Source organism: Eucyclogobius newberryi, unplaced genomic scaffold (assembly GCF_026437365.1).
Source record: "Eucyclogobius newberryi isolate DKJ021-1_F unplaced genomic scaffold, fEucNew1.0.hap1 SCAF_2, whole genome shotgun sequence".
Lineage (NCBI taxonomy): Eukaryota > Metazoa > Chordata > Actinopteri > Gobiiformes > Gobiidae > Eucyclogobius > Eucyclogobius newberryi.
The window spans coordinates 16,923,314-16,944,031 of record NW_027315834.1 but is presented as its reverse complement, the minus strand read 5'-3'; the positions used below and the strand labels follow the sequence as shown (position 1 = coordinate 16,944,031).

General features: G+C 38.7%; 1 protein-coding gene across 2 annotated transcripts; it reads right to left on the bottom strand.

Annotated features, from left to right (window-relative positions):
• Nucleotides 1–1,134: 1,134 nt before the first annotated feature.
• LOC140367380 (SLIT-ROBO Rho GTPase-activating protein 1-like) lies at nucleotides 1,135–20,632 on the bottom strand. Of its 2 annotated transcripts, none has more exons than XM_072453841.1 (23): nucleotides 20,386–20,632; nucleotides 14,471–14,666; nucleotides 13,686–13,740; nucleotides 13,508–13,615; nucleotides 12,422–12,484; nucleotides 11,827–12,024; nucleotides 11,632–11,760; nucleotides 11,340–11,561; nucleotides 11,162–11,263; nucleotides 10,599–10,796; nucleotides 10,437–10,521; nucleotides 10,338–10,365; nucleotides 10,229–10,262; nucleotides 9,806–9,866; nucleotides 9,105–9,182; nucleotides 8,877–9,011; nucleotides 7,135–7,240; nucleotides 6,557–6,781; nucleotides 6,101–6,180; nucleotides 4,620–4,800; nucleotides 4,116–4,247; nucleotides 3,439–3,781; nucleotides 1,135–3,296 (listed from the first exon to the last, which is right to left on the bottom strand). In XM_072453841.1, exons 1-23 carry the CDS (start codon nucleotides 20,450–20,452, stop codon nucleotides 2,853–2,855), a joined length of 3,270 nt encoding a protein of 1,089 aa, XP_072309942.1. In that variant the 5' UTR covers nucleotides 20,453–20,632; the 3' UTR covers nucleotides 1,135–2,852. The 2 variants fall into 2 exon arrangements, with proteins under 2 accessions (XP_072309942.1, XP_072309941.1); XM_072453840.1 differs by having other exon boundaries at nucleotides 4,107–4,247; nucleotides 20,386–20,631.
• Between the last annotated feature and the right edge of the window lie 86 nt (nucleotides 20,633–20,718).

Sequence of the window (20,718 nt, the reverse complement as noted above, 5' to 3'; positions counted from 1 at the left end):
ACCAAAAAATATAGTTTTGAGATGTTTTATTTAAATCCTATTAGCTGCTTTTAAATAAGCTGCTTTCATGTCATTCCTGAATAAATCCTACAGGATTGGACTGATAGCAGCATACATTCCACTTTGTTTTCCATCAGAATATTTGAAAGTGTTAAGATGAAAATAATTCAATAAATTCATATTTTTGAATTCCTTTTATTCTTGTTTTGTGCTTGTCGAGTGTGGGGGAAATTGTCCAAATTTTAAAATAAAAGACTAATTAATCTTCTATTGATCTGACGTGTTAAAAGTGTCCCCAGAAGAAAGAAAAGGACACTGTACAATGTAGAGCTAAATAGAAAGTGTTAATTTTTTTTTAAGCAGTTTTCATTTTAATGGCAGTGCTATATACATCAGTGGTTCCCAACCTATTTTGTCTCGAGTGCCTAAGCCTTGTCTCACACTCTTACATTCCCTCTAACTCAAGTTATAAATATAGTAGTAAATTGTACATTGTTACAGTTATATTTTCATGTTATTAATATAATACTGGAAAGCATTCTTAAGAATGTGAAATGTACTGCAAAGAACTTTTTTATTCAAATATTATTCAAATTCATCTTTTAAAATCTGAAACCATTTTGAGTACCCCTGCCAAGTGCTCACATACTCGCAGTGTTGGGAAGAATACTGAAAATGTATTTAGCTAAGTAAATGTATATACCTGCATTAAAATGTATTTTGTAACATATTCATGGTCCAATCAGAGTATTGTATACTGAATAAATTCACATTGAGTTACATTATAATTGTAGAGTAAACCACGACATAGAATTAAAACAACTATGGCTATTGCATTGTTTATTATGCATTTTTCTATCACTAATTAGAGGAGGAAAAATCACACATGCATGCACCACAATAGTGATGTTTTCTATTCTTCTTATTCATTCTGCATTTTAAATCACATAATTAAGTACCGCCATGTAATCCTTTGAGCTTGGATATAAATATCTAGATCTAAATGGATATTACTAAATTAAATCATAACTACTGAGTATGTCAGTGCATGTATTTAGTTCCTAACAAAGCCTTGTGCCACTGGTTGGGAAACACCGCTACATATCAACAACAAATGTTCTATCAGGTTAAGACTTGCTAATAATTTGATGTTTATTCATAATATAAATACAACACAATGATACAATCCATTTGGCTATATGAGCTTATGTGTAGGAAGCTCAGGGGTCAAATACAGCAACATTAAAAGACAGAATGTTTTCTTTATCATCAAACACATTCAAATGAACATCTCTTCAAGTTAAAATGCACCAACATGTTATGATGCTACATGCCAAGTACACAATCCTATACATCAAAGTGCAATGTCACAATGGATTAATGAATGTATTATTCAAATTCTACGTAACACTTGATTATTATTTAGGAGGACTGCTGCTCTTTGTTCAGGACATGCGTGAGTGGATTCACAACTCTCCCAAAAAATGACAATGATTAAAAAAAGGCACTTTCACATATACATCCACTTACATTCACTTCCTATCACAGCAGGTCATGTTATGCTATTGGCACACTCACATCAGTTACCAGCTCAGTTTGAGGCCACAATCAGTGTGCTGTTCAAGCTTTTTGGGGCATTTTGGCATTTCCCATATAGAGCCCCACCCTGTTTAGCTAACTGTGAATTTAGTGTAACAAGCGGGAACGCACACGCACACAGTCCACGTACACAGAGAAAGTGGCATGCTTTTTCCCTTTGCTCCATTCTGCCATCTTGCACTTACGTTTTGGTACTCAAGGCAAGCATGATTCATCTAAATTGTCAACTATTCTAGCACTTTGCACTTACAAGGGAGTCAAACAAGGGCAGGCAAGCAGAATGCACACTCACTCAAACGCATTTAGTTTGAAAACAATAAAATAAAAATTACACCCACGCCATACAGAATTTTTTTTAGTCCAAGCTCCTAACACACTTTTTGCTTTTAGCTATCACATCTTCTCTAGCTCTGGCCTTGGCATGGGATTCCCTTTGAAAACAAGAAGGCGGTTAAAAGGTAAGTAGTAAGTTGTCAACAACTCACCGGACATTCAGTAGATGGCTAAACAGTCATTAATACTTGAAACATTCATTAAGTAGTTGAACATTAGTTAAATAATGTGTCTTCGGTCACTGACAACCTCAAGAGGCGTTTTATGGTTTTGAGGTGAAAGTGAACTTAGCAGCTGAACAAAGTTGAAAATAAATAAATCAACCAATAAATTTAAAATTGTATATTACATACAGTATTCATTTTATCATTATTTATAGTGTATATCGTGTGGTTTTAACCACTGTTAAAACATTTGCAGCTGTTAACCTAAAATGGGACCAACCCAAGGCTATTGAGATCTTTCATGTTTCTCAAAGCAGGCTCATGAGCCAGCTAAAGTTTTTCATCATGACAGCACAGCCCACATTTACATCACTGAAACTACATTTCACTTGAGTTAAACACACTCTCCACATCTCTCTATTTTCTCATTTACATGATAATATGTTTTAGTCTATGCTTACCCCTGTATCTCTATCAGTTGTTTTAGCAAACCCTTAAAATGGAGAAAGCAAACTCCTACACACCAAGAGAGTATACACCAACCTGACGACACAGAAATATCATGACATTTCATACCATACATATCATAGGTCATGTCAAACATTATATTTTATTACTGGCATAAATCCTTGTAGTCTTTCCTTTTATACCCTCATTATGTGGATTATTAACATTTCGCAGTACCCTGATCTCCTCTTCTGGCCCTGTTTTGGCCTGGCTTGGCCTGATTTGGCCTATTAAATGGCCTTGCTTGGCTCACATGATGCAGGACTTGTCGACTGGCGGAGGCAGAGGTGGAGTGCTGCTTTTAGGTGGGACCACAGGTTTGGGCCTCACCGCCGGAGGCCTTAAAGGAACCCCCATGCGGGCAGCTGCCACTGGCTTGAAAGTGCTCAGGGCATCAGGCGATGGATTTGTTTGTCTGGGAGGTCCAGGTGGAGGCCCGGGTAGTGGACTCATGGGGCTCATTGGACTAAGTGGGCTTGGTGTCCCGGGTGTTCCAGGAGTACCAGGGGTGCCAGGTGTTCCCGGGGTGCTGGGAGTGCTGTGGGGGCTGGGCGACTCTGAGGAGCAGGCTGTGACCGGCCCATTCTTCATCTGCTCCAGAGTGTCCAGGACTACATCAGGCGCAGGTCTGCAGCTCTGGCGGTCCAGCTGCCTAAGCTCTCCCAGAGCCACGCTCACTGTCTCCTCAATGTCCTGAGAAAGAAAAAAAGTATATATTAAAAAAAGACTTACACATTATGGCCAACATTGTGGCCAAGTATAAACTATAATTTGTTATTAGCTATGATTCTATATATACCTTGATAGATCTTTCTGAGCTGGGATCAAGTGTTACCTGTGCCAGGGCGTCATGGTCCAATGTCCTGGTGCGATGCGAATCACTGAAGCCATGCTGTCCACTGCTTGAGCGCCGGATGGGCGTGTCCTCGGGCCTCCTCAGTGAATCGTGCCGGCTCACTGTCATTGTAACTGCAGCAGCTGAGCGGCGACGGTGCTCAGGGCTATCAAGGGGCGGAGTCACTCCTTGCCCTCGTCCCAGCAGCAGATCCCTGGGGCTAAAGTGTCCTGTTACTGGTGGAGAGCTGCGTTCCATCACTCCTCCGTTACCATGGTGGTAGTTGTCATTAGAACGGCCGAGGGGGCGCCGAAATAAACCCTCGGTGCGCTTCCTCCGATGGCTGTCCAAAGCACAGCAGTAATTTAGAGAAAGGATTTTGTTGTTACATCATGATGGTATAAATGTGGTTAGAATACCGTAAGAACAATTAGAACTTTTTTTTATCTCTACATTCATGCAAATTGTTTAGAGATATTTGCAGTATGAGTCTTATTCTCTTAGTGGGTTTATTATTGAAACTGTTAAAAGAAAATACTTTTTGGATAGTGGAAATAAATCACATGAGGCAAACTTTGCAGATATTTTTAGCGGTGACACAGTAAGAAGAGAAACGTGTTGACTGGGGTACCTTAGCTCAAATATTGTGATAATGGAAAATGTCTTACATGACAGACCTGTTATAGGTCTCTGGAGGCCTTATGTCTGTGGGCGAGCTCACTTCACTTCTGGACCTCTTGTCCTCCGTGCTGCTACTTCCTCCGTCACTGTCTGCTTTCTGACTAAGAGTGTCAGACATGGAGTCACCCCTAAAGAAAACAGTGGAGACCAATCAGAATCAGACCAATCCACCAATGACAAATCAATTCCCTGCAGTTAGTAGTCTCTTATGCAATGATCAGTCCCTGTGTATACAATATTACACATAGAACAGTATAGTGTATCTTCGATTTAAGTTTATTACACAAAAATAATGCTATAAGAATATCAGAATATTGGTAAGTGCATACAAAATCTGGCCTAAACTTCCCAGTGTCACATCCAGCATTTACCAATAATCTCTTTGTAAAAATTTGAAATACATTTGTACATTGCAATTTCCCAATTGTGGTGTAAATAGAAGCTTTCTCAATTTCTACCAAAAAGATGCCATTGAGTCCTGACAGCGTTTGTGCCCTCACCTGTCTTTCACCATTATGTACTGATGTGGCACCAGGCCGTGGTTGCCGTTGTGACGCCCCTCCCACCAGTCATGTGATGCTCGCTGGAAAAGCTGAAGTGATGCTCCCTTCTTAAATGAAAGCTCCCGACCCGAGCGACCCACGTAGTCAAACCTGGCAACTGCCTCCACACATTCACCCTCTAAAACAGAACAAACCAGAAGCTAAATCTAAAAAAACATATCAATCAGTAAAACCCTGCCAATTACCACCGAGTGCATGCATTACAATTGATTCCAATGAATGGAGGTGCTTAACATTGTGGGGACAAAATATTAGATATGTTAAGTTATAGGTTGAAGTAGGTTAAGGTCTGCATTACTTACGTTAGTTGAGTACTTATTACTTTGACTCTATAACATTTGAAAGATAAATAAACAATAAATGTAATACTTTATTTTATGCTACATTTCCAAAGGGGTTCAAAGCTGTTACTTTTGTGGAGAAGTAAGGTTTGTTGTGACTATAATCTATTTTAGTGGTTGTTCATCATATCTGAAATTCTAACATTCTTGTTTTGGAGAAAGTAATTAGACAAAATATAGGCTAATGAAATTTCATTTTTCCACTGTACTTATTCTAATTTAAGATATCTCCTGTCTTTATAAACTAATCTTTAAAACATTTGTACAGTGTAGACCGAACAGGATACGACTAAACAACAATTAAAGTTAGTCTGGTTAAAGTTAGTATGTCAGTGTTGTTCAGATTTGTAAAACAAACCCCAATACTGACTACTGACTGCTGACTGACTGTCTAATTAACTCTCTGATTAATGTATTATTTAAAAAGTAATTTGATTACTGATTGAATGGGCCATCTCAAAACAGCTGTGCAAAGTGAGTACATTTGTGAAGTATAAAGTTGGATGTGAAAATAATGTCTATTCTATCATCGTTCATACTGGGATTGCCCTGCTGATAACTAAAAGGAAACGTACAGCTCAGGAATGTACTTATGAAACCCTGATATGCAGGTCTAAAGATGACGTTTCATCCTATCTGTTTATCTTTTTTACTGTTTTACAACACCGTGAGTTAACACACATTATTGGCTGGGGAAAAATAACAAACGTTACTAGGGCTAGTAAGTATCTAATAACACAATTTTGAATTGTAATGCGTTAGAACCACGTTACTAAAAAGTAATCTGATAACAGTAATCTCTTACTAACTACTACCTAGTTGCTGCCTGACAGGAAATTAATGTATTTTTGAATCCTGTTAATTAAGAGTGACAATAAATCCCTTTCTGATTCTGATTCTCATTCGGAAGTCAATATAATGTCCCCAAGTATGAAAACCCACCATGTGTGTGTGTGAAGGGAGAGTACAGGGGAAGGGGGTCTCCATGGCGGCTGTTGCTGTGGTAACCGCTCTAGCAAGACAGACATGGGAGTGTGAGGGAGGAGCCAGTGTGTGAAGGTCAGGTGTCACACTTACCCTCGTCGCTCGTTTGGGTCTCGGTTCCAGCATCAGGCTCGGTTTCCTCCAGAGCTCCCGGCTCGCTGAACGGGCTCTCACTGCAGAAACCAGGGGGACAACTGAAAACACTCTGCATTTCAATTTCAACATGGAGACAAAGGGAGGAAGAGGCACACTCGGACATGGAGCTAGTAGACTCTTGGCCTGACAATTTAGCTTTACTCAAATCAATGTAGCGTTTAGAGTCTGCATGTCCTCCAGGAAGTCCAACTTCTTACAACTACCAAAACATGCATTTAACATCATTTTTTAACTGGTCAGAGTGACGAAGAATGAAAAATAGCATATTTGTGAGAAATACTTTAAACAATATTATGACATTTTAAACACAATAAACCTATAGTAATAATAGATGAATAATTATGAATTAATGGGTGTTTCTTTCATAAAGGACATTGCTGAATTATGTCTCACCAATACTGATCCCCAGTCATACACTTCTCATAGACTGGACCCGGCAGCTCTTTGGTGTCGGGGAATATATTGTCATGGTTCAAGATGACCGTTTTGATGACCTCATTCACATGAGCCTGACACGCCACCTGGTCCAGTGCATCTGGCGTGGGCAAGAGAGTGGGTCCAAACACGATGGCCAGATTCCCTGCATCCATCATGTTTTCATCACTGTACTGAGAAAGGCTGTAGAAAGAACACAAATACGATTCAACGCAAAAAAGCATGAACACAAATACAATACTTGAACCCAATTATTGTTGAATAAAATAAATGGCAAAGCCATAGATTTGTAGCAATGTTAATGAATGTTACAATACAAACTGCATGTCACACTTGTTTTCCATCATGCTCACTCCTCCTGCCTATCCAGTCTGCTCAGTCTATATTTATTTGAGAGCTTGTCGAGACAAAAAGCATAACTGCACCAACTACGTTTGTGTTTAAGGAGTGTACTTGTGGCTTCTTTATGGCTAACCCTCTTTGATACCACATTACAAACATAAGAATTACAATACATAATCAACAATTGTCCTCACTGGTTGAGGAAGGCGAAGAGGTATCGCATCACCACCAATGTTGGCCTTGGAACACCCATCAGGATTTTACGGATGCACTGGGCTCGTTCATATAGGTTCTCCATCCCTGTGGAGTAGAGACATTTCCAAGATTATTATACATAAATAACGAAATAACTTGAATCTTTATCGCGATACACTAGTATGTTAAAGTTCACAAAGAGTGAATCAATAAATGAGAATAAAATAGACCTAATTTTTGGGAATGGTTTCAGAACATTGCCAGTATATAAAAGTGTATGAAGTAATAAAGCGGTGTGCAGTGAGTAAATGCAGTGAGTTTTTCTAAGCACAGCAAACGCTCTTATTTATTATTCACTATTAAAGCTTGTCCAGAAATAACCAGCTGTCGCCAATGAGCTCTGTATGTTTGTTAAAGCTGGATACATTTCAGAAGGACAATACCTCGCTTAAAATTACCCAAAACAAAGAGAACTGCTGAGAGTCAGTTTAGTTGCAGAAACACACTGGAGCTTCTCGAGAGGACGATGTCTTTAGGTCACTGTCAGAATCAGCAGGTTCTATATTTATCAGCTATAAAAATATAACTATGGGCTTCATAAAACAGGATGGGCGGTGCAAGAATTACACAACAATTTTAGTGTTGATGTAAGGCAGGGCAATTAATCGAAATATTGAGTCATGTGAAATTATTTGGGAGGGTTTTTTTGGATGGAGAGATCCACAGTTGATCTTCTTCTGTCAGTAAAAACATGTAGTTTTGAGAAGAGGTCAGACTTTGGAAGAACTAGTTTGAATATTATTTGTGTTAAATGTGACAGATTAAAGGTCTGTACAGTTTATGTTCATGAAATCATTACAAAATTTTGACAGACCAAATAAAATCGAATTGCCCAGCCCTATGTTGGTTCGGATGGAAGATATACAAAAAAATATATATCTCTAAATTATAGTCGCAAGCGCTGCACAATGTGTTGACCAAAGTAGAATAGGTTGTTTCTACATAGAATTACGTGAACCGATGGCTATTGTTATCTTTATTATAATGTAGTGAATACACATCTGAAAACAATGTATTCACTATGTTACGGCCTTATTCTAAAAAGGATTATATTCATTATTTGCTACAAACAAAACCCATAATGACAACTTGAAAGAACGTTGTTAGAATACTTATGTTCCTTTTTTGTTTTTTTATTTTTAATACGTTTGCAAAGAATTCAATCAACCTTCTTTCATGTTGTCATCATGGGATATTGTATTGTTTGAAGACTTTTGATGCAAATTATGAATTTAATTAATTTTGGAATAACATAACAAAATGTGGAAAAAGTAACAGTACATATAATTACCAAAATACTTTCCGTATGCACTGTACTTCACACATGCAATGTAGTTATTGAACAATCTCCTTTCACTGGATTCTTTATGTGCAACAGCAACAACATTTTACTTACTACCATTAAATATTAAAAGTATGACTATAAATGTAATTTTATGGCATAAGATACGTATTAAAAAAAATTGTAATATAATTTGTATCTTGAAACATAATGATCAGATTTATTAGTGTTATTATTTAATAAAAACATGATACAGTTGACATTATTTTAAACTAATTTAGTCGCTCAATGTTTCTGTCATTGTGTTCTGCCATTGTGTGATCTAACTTTGATGTTAATGTATGATATAACACTGTGGCATTAAAACAAATGTGATTAATGTTAATTAAAGTCACTTACGGACGCAGGAGATGAGGTCGTTGAACCTGTCCTTGGGGAATAGCGGATTGTCTAGACCCCTGAAGTAGAGCTTTAACACACCAGCCACTGAATTGATGTCGTGGTTGCTCTCTTCGTCAATCAGAGGGTCATTACCTGCACAACAGAGAGACAACGTTAATCCTGTCCTCACGCGCCTGCAGCTGTAGACCATGTGACCTCTCTGTGACCTTTCACCTGATCTCTCACCTCTCTCAAAAGAGTTCTTGATGTCGTTGACCTCCACTTGTGATCCTGACACCCGGAAAATACCCTGATGCTGAAGACCTGTCGAGAAGATATTTATATGTGTGTAAGTATATTTTTAAAAAAACACATATTTCTTTAAATGTACCAGTTTCACTGTTGACAGAAAAACATTATACAGGTTTAAAAAAATGATGGAAAGCATCCAGATATTTTGTTTTCTATTATCCTTGGGTTATAGATTTAAGAGTATAACACACGTTTCTTTGAACTGAAGATATTTCCTCTCTACTACTGAAATATTCATAAATAGAACTAGTAATTATCGATATGTAGGCCAGAATTACACCTACACTGGAAGAACGATATCTAGAAATCAGTGAGTGCAAAGATACCTTATTCTAACAGCAGCTACTACTTGGCCAGAAAAATAGAAAAAATCTTAATCTAAATTATACTTTTTACTGTTTAATAAAACATTAACTATATATATATATATATATATATATATATATATATAAATATATATATATTTATATATATATAGTTAATGTTTAAATTATTATTATTTCATAAATGTATATATTTATAACATATTATTTTAATATGTTTATAATTATTTAGATTAATATAATTAAAAAAATATTTATAAATAATTCGAAATTTAACCAATGCTGGTATAAATATCTCAACTTTTCCCTTACCATGTAAGTTAATGTAGCGAATACAACTCTCCACTAGCAAAGGTATGGCTTTGGTTGAATCCTGAAAGACACAGATAAAGTTAAATGGTGATGACTGCATTACACTAGTTTAAACACATGACTACATCATGACATCAACTGTGAAAAATCTCTTCAAGCACACATAAAAACTAGGGATGCACCTCAGATATTGGTGCTGATCCAGAAATGATGGACTAAAATATTTAAGTCAATATTCTGGTTTGAACTTTCATCTGTTATGTAGCTACATAATACAGTTTATGGAAATAAAAGCTTTTTTCATTCCCTGAGCTTGTTTTGGTCGATATCGGCAGATATTTAATGCCAAAGTATCAAAATCTGGACTGAAAAAAGCTGGATAAGTGCATTTCCAGTAAAAACACAAAGTAAAAGTGACTCTACCTGGTGCTTGCTATGGGAGTTTTTCCGGCCACGGCTAAAAAACATAAAGACAAAGACTGTGGTAAGAAGTTCTTTTGTGTCATATTAACACAATTCCTATCACACTTACCTGGTAGTTAATAGTTCAGCTTTATATCCTGTTTAATAAAAGTAGTTATTTATATTTGTATAATGAACCTGACAGCAAAGGTATTCCCATGCCTCTTACCTTCTGCTAAGGCTTTCTTCAGTATGTCATGTTTAGCCTGAAGTTTTGAAACAAGATTACTTCCTTCCAAGTACTCTCGAAATTTCTGAAATTACAAACCAATCATTTTAATTTTGTTTTTCATAACTAGCGTACATTTTCTTAATCCAGTATCTCACTCACGTTGAAGTAAAACAGCTCTGTCTCATGCTGGTTGGCTCGCCGTTTGGCCAGACTCGGTTTGTTCAAGTATCCGTCTGAGACACTGGACTTGACCGATTCAGAGGAAGGGCTGTGGGTGAAGCTCTGAGACACATCACAGTCGTCTAGTACCGTCATGTCTTGTAGCGTCGTCAGAGTGGCACCCCAAGTCTTCTTAACCTAATATATCAATGCAAAAATGCATTTGAGAAAGCATTTTCACCTCTGAATCTTTTGTTTATCATATCAAATGTTCAGCTTGTATTTGAAGTAAACTACGCCGTGTTCATTTTAGCAATCTAGTGTTTGTGTGCACATCATATGTTGTGTCTGTAGGTCATAGTTGCTGAGCTATGCACAAACATCCACTCCTTCAGCAGTTTTATGACCTTCTGTGAAACATGACCGCCTCTATGAAGGATGCTGCTCCAAAACATTAATCAAAACTACAATGACCATTTATTATTATGTGTGAGCTTGTGATCCATGATAAATGGCCGTAGTCAAGATAACAGTACATATAATTACCAAAATAATTGACTGACCTCCTCATTTTCTATCTGTAGCGATGCCAAACGTGTCTGAAGCTGCGTGAGGCGAAGGGTGAGCTCAGACTGAACTTGTGGTTGTGAGGCAATCTGGGTCACCTGACAGCATTTAAAACAATATTAGGTCCTAAAATCAGGATCTGAAGAAAATATCACAGTCATAGACTGCACTTACTGCATCACCCATATGAGCCTGGAAACTGAAGCGCTGTGGGGGACAGAAGGCAGTGGGATACAGGCCCAGCAGGCGCTGCCGATCACGGGCAGGGTCTAACCCCTCGACAGCCCCCTCCAGCACCTCCAGACCAGCTCTTCTGGAGGCTTCAAGGCTAAGTTCAGCTGATAGGTAGGTCCTTAGAGCACGGCTCAGACTGGAGTGGTACCCTAGGTCACAGCACTGAAGTACAAATGAATATTAAATCAAAAACATTCAGACATCTTAACACTACAAAGTTAATTATACTTACGTCTATGATATCAGGCAGATCATGTATATAGTATTTGAACACAGAGGCATTAGTGGCTTCTAGAGTGAGTAGATACTCATTTCTGGCTTTAAGCGCTTTTAATTTATTTTCAGAGTACTTTGCCTTCCTCTAATAAAAAGAGATAAACACATTATAAATGCAGTACATTTAAACCAGAATTTGTTTTGTACATACTTTTTCTCTCATCTTTTCCATCTTACGGGCAGCATTCCGTCTTTGATGGCGCTCTTCTATTCGTAAGCTAAAGACAGGCTCCACCCCTCCAGTAGTGACAGACACGCCCTTCAAGCGGCTCTCCTGACGCTCCGCATCTCGCAACTTGGTTTCAGCATTTATTGTCTCCGCATGATACATGTGATATGTTTTCATGACCTTAAAGCAAAAGTGAATACAAACATAGTTGTAGTTTTGTAAATAAATCCAGTCCCTGAGAACGATACCTAAATTGAAGCCGTTCAATCTGGTTTAAAGGTGCACTGTGTGACCTTTCTGGTGGCAGGTCCAAATGTTCCTGTTGTTCCTGGAAGGTTTCACAGTATCCTACACTTATCTAGACTTATCTCCAATTGTTTTTTTTGTTTGCTAAACATTACCTTGAAGATCAATAAATCTAATGCCATGCCGTATTGTGGAACACTTCTGGCAAAGCAATAGCATCTCCATAGAGACAAGCAGGTTGCAGACCTGCCACCCGAAAAGCGATTTGAATGGCAAAATAATTACACTTCTCCTGTGGGAAATAAAGTCTAGTACAATTATTTTCACTCACAGTGTAAAGTTCATTCAAAAGCTTCATGAGATCTTCCTGGAGTTGAAAAAGTACTTCCTTACTCTAAAAAGACAGAAGAGCACACGGGAAGACGAATATTAGATTTAGAACCGCAACAGCAACAACAACACAGTAATAATAAAAGGCTTGATCTTTCAACAGCAGGTAAATGAATGCATTTTACCGCACAACAAGCCACAAATGAAACCTGCGGAGCTGGACTTCTGAACCGAGCGTTTGCTTCATGCATTAAACAGACTTGTTTGAAGGAGTTATGGCAGCATGGCGCAGCATTAATATTACATTATGCCAAATGACTGTGGAATCCCAGAGCGGATGGCTTCTATTCCCATAGTGAGGCCGTCTCCATGGCCACAGGGCCTCAGGAGTCATCCTCCACTTATTAGCTGTCCTTTAGTACTAGTAAAAAGTCAAGGTACATGTTTGGGCAGAGATTAGGCTTTGATGGAGGTCCTGCAGATGCTGCACTTGAGTTTGCATGAATAAGAGAGAAACTGGAACAAAAATGGAATGGTTAATAATGAAAACTGTGGGCTAAATTTGGGCAGTCTGTGTGTATTTGATTTGTTCTAAGTCTTAGAAACCAGAGCAGTGAACATTCGAGCTCTGCAGATATTTTGGGGGATAAATAATTTCCCCAAATGATAACGCGATGCCAGTCACTGCCAGCTCAGCTCTATCTTAGCCTACATCATCAGAGATGCATTTGTCCCTACAACAGAAGCATAGCTGGACTGGATTAGACTGGAATGCACAAAATAATTGTGCAATGTCTTAGTGTTCATGTCTCCAGGTCAATAACTGTATATATTGTATTGATTTATATTACCAAATATATGGATAAGCTATTTAACAAAAAGAAAATGTCAAGCCGATATCCAGATATATATATTTTTTTTGTGTATTTCTCTAAAAACGCAATACTTGTTGAGCACAGTTATGCCAAATAATACAAAATAACCCTTGATCATAGTGTGTTACTTCCAATTGAAAACAAAATGTGAAAAACAACTTCAATAAAATCTTCATCAGACTTGAGCTCATGTTGGTGTGAATCTGCCTCACCCTCTTGAGCAGTCGCGCTGAGTCTTCACTGATGTGTGTAAGGCGGGAGATGACATTGTTCAGGTAGAGGTCACTCAGGGTTGCATGGTCCTTGCTTTCTCTCCTCACCTGGGTCAAAAATCAAGTTATCACTGATTTGCTTGCATTATTAAGTATGTAAAAATAATTAAAGACCTACCTGGTTTAGCAGCAGGTACCAGCAGTTAACTGGAGAGAGAAGGTTCTGATCTTTTCTGGGGGGGGGAAACAAAAATTTCAAGTGTAGATGCAATTCTTTAATCAATTTTATTAATCAAGAATTTAAAACAATATATTAATTCAACTTCTGTAGATGTGCACATAGAGTAATAATTTTCAATATTCCGGAATGGAGGCAACTAGAGGCAAAATTAAGTACACCACAGTACATTTAAATTATTTACTGACACGAGATCTAAATTCCAATGAGTTAAAGCCTTTTTAATAAAGATATAAGAAAGAAATAAGCACTCATTCATGTCACTAACTCACCACAGCAAAAATGGGCACCAACTGGGACTAAACCCAGAACTAAACCTGGTCTAGACACAGACAATTTACAGGATTCAAACTGGGCTCAGATCAGAACCAAACCAGGACACGTGTTCTGATACAAAGCAGGGAATAATACTTTTTAAAATCTTAAACATTGTATTTGAGCTTCACAAAAAGTATAATCTGTACAAAATCTAGATACAATTGAAAACTAAACAGGGGCCGACATTTTAATCCAAGTACACAAACAATCTCTTGTTAAATAAACTCAAATTGTGAATGTCTTTAAATCAACTTGGATATCATTAAGTGGTTATCCTTTGCCTCAACCTTCATGATTATTCATACTTTGAGATATTCTGGATTATGTTCAATTTTACTTTTGCCTCCAGTTGCCTCTATTCCAGAAGTTAGAGACTAGGCTATACAAACACAGAAGCAAAAGCATACTTGTATTGCTGATGGTCTTTCGTGCTGCGTGTTTTGGCCATAAACCGCTCCGCGAGTTTCTCTAGGTTTCTGGAGTACTCCGTTTCAATCTCAGATTTCTTCCTGAAGAAGTCCTGCAGGTCCTGAAGCAGCTGGACCCGCATCTCTGTCTGCTGCTCCAGACAGCGCTGCTGCTCCACCAACTGGGTCCGCACATCTGGACAGACACACGTCACCAGAAAGCTGATGTTAGGTTTTCAGATTTTTGAGTTTAAACCCTCCCCATGACAGAGCCGGCCGCTGGAACAACATTCTAGAACAAGTAAGAATTTGGTGGTGGAATTTGTTATTTAAAGGAACCGTATGCAAGATTTTGATTTTTAAGTTCATAAACATTACATATCTGTGTCCCCAGATTTGAGGTACATGTTCCAATCAAATGTTAATTATATAATTTAAGGATTTACAGAAAACATTGGACATGATGTCCTAGTTGGTTCTTAAGATGATTATCCAGAAAGAAGAATGAGCCTCACGTGTCTCTCATTTGTGTTATTAGTTTAAAGCTGAAATCCATTTGGATACAACCAAAAATGCCTTTCTCTGATCTGAATGGTCACGACCTAAAGTCCTGCACCTTCACCAATCATGAATGAATCAGTGCTAGTGCAGCCTCTGCAGCTCAGAGACTTCTGGAGGTTCTGGGCTGAACATTAGACATTACATGTCCATAAACTGAGAAGGAGGACAATGTCTAGAAGACAATGTGTCTTCTAAATATAGGTAACGTTCAGTTGTGATTTTAGTTCCTTATTTTAAAACTGTAAAATCGCAGTTCCTTTAAATGTCATATTCCAGTTTTGTTGACCTCAGAATGGATACGGTAATATTGCAGTAGTTAATTATCGAGTCTATTCCCATGAAACAAAAACGGGCACAAAGTTCAATGTCAAATCTGTCAGAACAAATTCCACAGCTGCAGAGAGTCGAGTGGTCTAAGCAGCAACACTTATGACAGGCTCTTTGTGGCCGGATTCACTATCAAGAGCTCGATTCCCGGCTTCTCCCTGCTCTCACCCCCTGTCCACAGTACAGTCCTCTCTAATAAAGTCGACGGGCCAAAAATAAAGAAAGTGGTGCCATTAATCAACCCTTAAGATGTGACTGTTGTCAATTGAAAGGACACAAGATTAATATAGTGAGTTTTGTGGTGTTCATCATTTGTGGATCATATGATAGGATATTTATTCAAAAAACAGTGTCAAAAACGGTCTCTGCCCTCTATCTGAAATGATCCAATTCTACAACTTGAACACAACTTATTAATGCTTTTTATTTTTGTGTGTAATAAGCTACCTAAGCATAGACCAACATTTTACACTTCTATATACTGTAAGTGAATGTACCTGTATCTTTATGTTTAGTTCTTCGGAGTGAACCTTTGTCTGGGAGTTTATCCATCGTCTGAGCAGTGCAAATGCAAAGGGAATAATTATTCAGAACAAAATGTAACAGCAAACTTTAATAGGCGTATTGGTGGTGTTGCTATGGAAACTATCTGCCTAACAGAAGATGAGACTGTCGATTGTACAGATGACCTTTAGCATGCCTCAAAGGGTTCCCCAGTGGACGCACTAGATCAGTAAGACAGGTACTTTGACCTAGAAACTGTAAGTAGTTATATTTTGGCAAACGTGAGACGAGGAGGCAGCAATTGAGTCACTATGAAGCAAGATAGTATTAGAGCCAATGCAAAGGGATGTAAACCAGAAAAGGGACATGATTTATAGTTGCACAGGGGTGAGAGGCATAGTGGGTAACGGCGTGTACACAACAGGCTCATATAGTGTGTATGAATGCGTCAGATCCGAGCCAGTCTTCACCTTCCTCGTCACATGGTTCACAAGCAGTGTGTGGTTGCCTAGACAACAGGTAGTGAAGTGGAGAGGGTCCTCCCGAGACCGCTGTGTGTCTGTCTGCCTCGTGTTTGTGTGGGAGAGCGCAGCCGGGCCGCGATTGTGGATTCTGTAGCCATTGCCGCAGACAGATTGAGCCAAGGACCAGCAAGGCCAGCGTAGCACGTTGCCTCGTATTATTATTACAATTACCACAAAAAGGAAGGAAAAGAAAAACAGAAAACGCATCAGACTGCCTCAGGTTTGGATGGGCGTGGGGTGAAAACGTAAAAAAGAAGAAGAACATAATGGACACATATTAAAAAGAAACCAGCTGGAAGACTGGGAGGAGCAGATAGACATTTAAATACAACCAATAGGGTCAAAAGAAATGCCAACAGACCAAAAAGTCAAATGGAGTTCTAAGGAAAATGACATTGAATAAGTTCTCTATTGATAGTATCTTGACTATTAACAGAATATTTGAATAAGTTAAAAAAAAAAAAAAAAAAAGACACAAAACTTTTCTACGCGACACAATTGAAATACATTCAGTACTAAATCGTGTAGTATATAATACCTGAAATATTTCACTTAATTAAATTGATCATTATATTATGTTAATACTTATACAATCAACGTGATAATAGTACTTTCATCAACACACGTCAATCATTATTTGGGCTCTCACAAATTTAAGTGCTACAAATTATTTTGGGAAACATCATAATTTTATAATTATTCCCGATTCTTACACTTATTTTACACAACGACCAAACAACAGATACATGCTTCATTAAGCCTACAGTTTTATTCATCTGATAGATTAATATTGCCCTAGTTTGTGACCAGCATTATGAAATCAAACTTTCTGAATGAAAAAGTGAAGTCAATGTGACAAATGAATCTCTACATTCAGGTTTACTTGAAATGGGTGATTTTTGCTCTGGTCACAATTATTATTTTATTTGATCTCTTCTAGCTATACTGTGATCTGAATAATTACTCACAATTACCAATCAACTGAATAATCTCTACCGATAATCAATACTGACAAAAAAGAAAATAACATACATAACAATTTACAAATAGAAAATTAAATGTCACAAAGCCAGAGAAGAGAAGGTGATCATCTTGGAGAACAGATTTTATCAATGTACTTTCCCATCTTGGATCACAGTCCATTGAAAGCGAAGGCGCACTGGCTGCTTCTGCTGTAACTGTTTGATTTTGCAAATGCTACTTCTTATGAATCTCTTTACTGCAGCCCAATGAATAGATTTAGCCTTTCAGATCCCAGTTGTAGTACAATGTGGCAAAACACTGACACAGGGGAATGGAAGCAACAATACACCAAGCATAATGGATTTGCCCCATGTAAAATCCTGTATTGATTAAATCTTCTAACTCCCCAGAGCTGATTCTATTCATTTTCAGAAGCTATAGATCATATAGAGCACAAGAGTAAAGAAGTACGGGGGAAACCACACATTTGACTGTTTATCCATCATCAGTTTGCCATTTATATGCTAATTTATTTGCCCCGAAGTGACTACGTAAACAAACTTGCTTGTGGAGCGGCTTCCCCTAAAGTAAACTCTATAGTTGTTCATCCACAAAGTATAGAGTTCTATAGAGTTCTTAATTAAACACCATATTTGGAGTACATATTGTATGTGTCAAACTGTATTGTTCTGATTACAAATGTATTCATGGATGACTACAAATTTTCTAAGAATGTAATGAGTATTTCTGCTGGACGTAATAGCTGAAACGTAAGTACAAATCACTGTAATTTGTTGCCAACGTTTGTTAATTAGGGTTAGAAACAAAGTATACTTGCCGTAACAATCATATTTTATAGTCTAAATAATGTAGATTTAGAATGAATCCTAACTAAGCAGCATAAGTCTAGTCAGGACACTCAAAGCTTCATGGAGGTTGTTACCATGGAAACCTGGTCCAAGGACAAGGGGTCAGAGTAAAGCTGGTTCATCATTAAGTGCACACTGATAAAGACCTTTGGTTTTAGTGTTAACGGTGTCATTGTGTCGGTCTGTCTGACATGTCGCTGTTTCAGGGCAGCACAGTGAGGTTCTAAAGCACAACGTGAACACAGAGGCACAAACGGGCTGCAGCAGCCGCATGAAGTCACACTTCATCTGTGTGTCTGTCTCACCTCTCTGCTGCAGGGCTTTTTTATCTCTTTTCATTAGCATTTCTCATTAAAAGGACTGTCACGTCATTCTGAATGTGGACATGCCACATGCTATTGGCTGGATGTGATTATCTCTGAACAAGACGTGAGGTGCACAAAAACATTATTAAGCACACAAATATGTATTTGTCAGCAGTGTTTAGTCTGTACCTTTCTGCAAAGCTCACCTCAGTGAGTAGACCCCACCTCCTCCTGTGTATACATTATACACCACCTCCAGCATCAACCAATCAGGAGCCACCGATCGAGGCAGACTTTGAAAGCACATAGTTACAACATGGATCTATACATTTAGCTCAATGAAAAAGGTGGCAGTGTACAGAAGACCATCCAACTGGACATTAGATGTCCAAATGGGAAAGGTGCAAAGCTGAACATGGTCATTACAATCACTACAATGCAGGGCATCCCAGTGTGTATGTGCGTGCGTGCGTGTGTGTGTGTGTGCGTGTTGGCTTGCATTGGCCTGGTGCCAGAGCAGGGGCCACATGCAAGCACAGGGACATAAACATGTAAGAGAGTACATGACAAAAAGCACGACCCTGTCCTTCTACAATGACTGTAATCTTCTGTTGTGCTGCAATAAATGTAAGTCTCTGTCCATTCATAGTGAGCCTCATGTGTGAGACTGCCACAGTGACAGCAAGAGCACAGCAGGCGACAGCACGAGAGGAAGAAGGATGCAGGGAGGAGATGGGAGAAGTCATGTGCACAAAAGAGAATGTGATTTCTGCAGCACTTACTTTAGAATTAGTAGGTACTGGTAGTATTAGAACATAGCACAAGCAGTTAGTCAAAAAACACACATCCATAAGATGTTCAAAAGGTTTTAAGTCCATGTCAAGCACATGGCGGTATAGTTTTATCATCTCAAAGTCATCAAGATGGCAAATGTGTGGGTGTAGATCACAAATAAATAGTGGTTTAGAAAAGAATGATGCCTAAATGAGACATTGTCAAGACAAAATACAAAATGTGTCTAAGAGGGTATTTGACTGAATGTATACAATGTTACACCCGTTCTTCCATTGAGTTTTTGCAGTTGCAGACAGAAACTGAGTGCAATAGTGAAAGTCGGACATTTTGAATTGTCAGTTAATGAGAAATTTATGCACACAATTCTGGCGTCCGTTGTTATGGTTCAAAAGATGAGGATGCGGATGCAGGAGGAAGCATTGTGCTGGAGAGGCCTTTCCCAAAAAGGTAAGCTAACTTGCCTATCCATCTCCACCCCTTTAATTATGAGACACATGATGGCATTTAAAAAAAAAAAAGAGGAGGATCAGGAGAGGAGTGGGTTGTCCCAAAGTTATGGCCCACTATTTTAAGACTATCACATCCCAAGTACTTAAGATGAAACTATAAAGACCACACACCATTAAGACATCATTGCTGCAGCAACAGCCCCAGAGGAATACCAATAGAATGTGAGCTACTGCTCCCATGAGGCCTATAGAGTCTCAGTGTATTTTATAAAACATACAGACATTGTCTAAAAGCCCTGCAGATACTTCTATGTCTCCACAGCTCGTGTAAAAGGCTCTTCACCCCCTCCTCCTCCCTCAGGCGCCATGCAGCACTCAGGATGAACCCAGAAATCCTGACGTCTCCACTTGAGGTGTCAGCTCCTACACACCCTGCAATGAGCTCATTTCAGCGTGGTTTAGGGGGCACGCCGGGGGACAGGTGCTTTTAGGATGTGTCTCTAACATGATGAGGGAGGGTGTGACTGAGATCCCTTAGATGCAAAATCCATTTATTGGGTTCAGTAAATGGTGCATAACCGGATGATATTAAAATATGGCATTCGTGGGCAGCCTTACCTTTCACTTGGTTCTCGTATTCCGCAAGAATTTCTTTGTCCTTTTTGCTTTTGTTTAAGTTTGACATCACGCCAGGGTCAAGCTGGTTGATGACCAAAACCAGCGAGGATGAATGACGACTAATTCCTGTTCACGCAGCCCGCAGCTTTCCCCGCAACATACAACATGCTAGTAAGATCCATCCACTGCCGCAACAACACAGCTAGTGGTCCTGCACCTCCACGCGCCGAGGAGGAGGAGGAGGAGATGAGGAGGAGAGGAGGAGGAGATGAGGAGGAGAGGAGGAGGAGAGGAGGAGGAGAGGAGGGAGAGAGGAGGAGGAGAGGAGGGAGA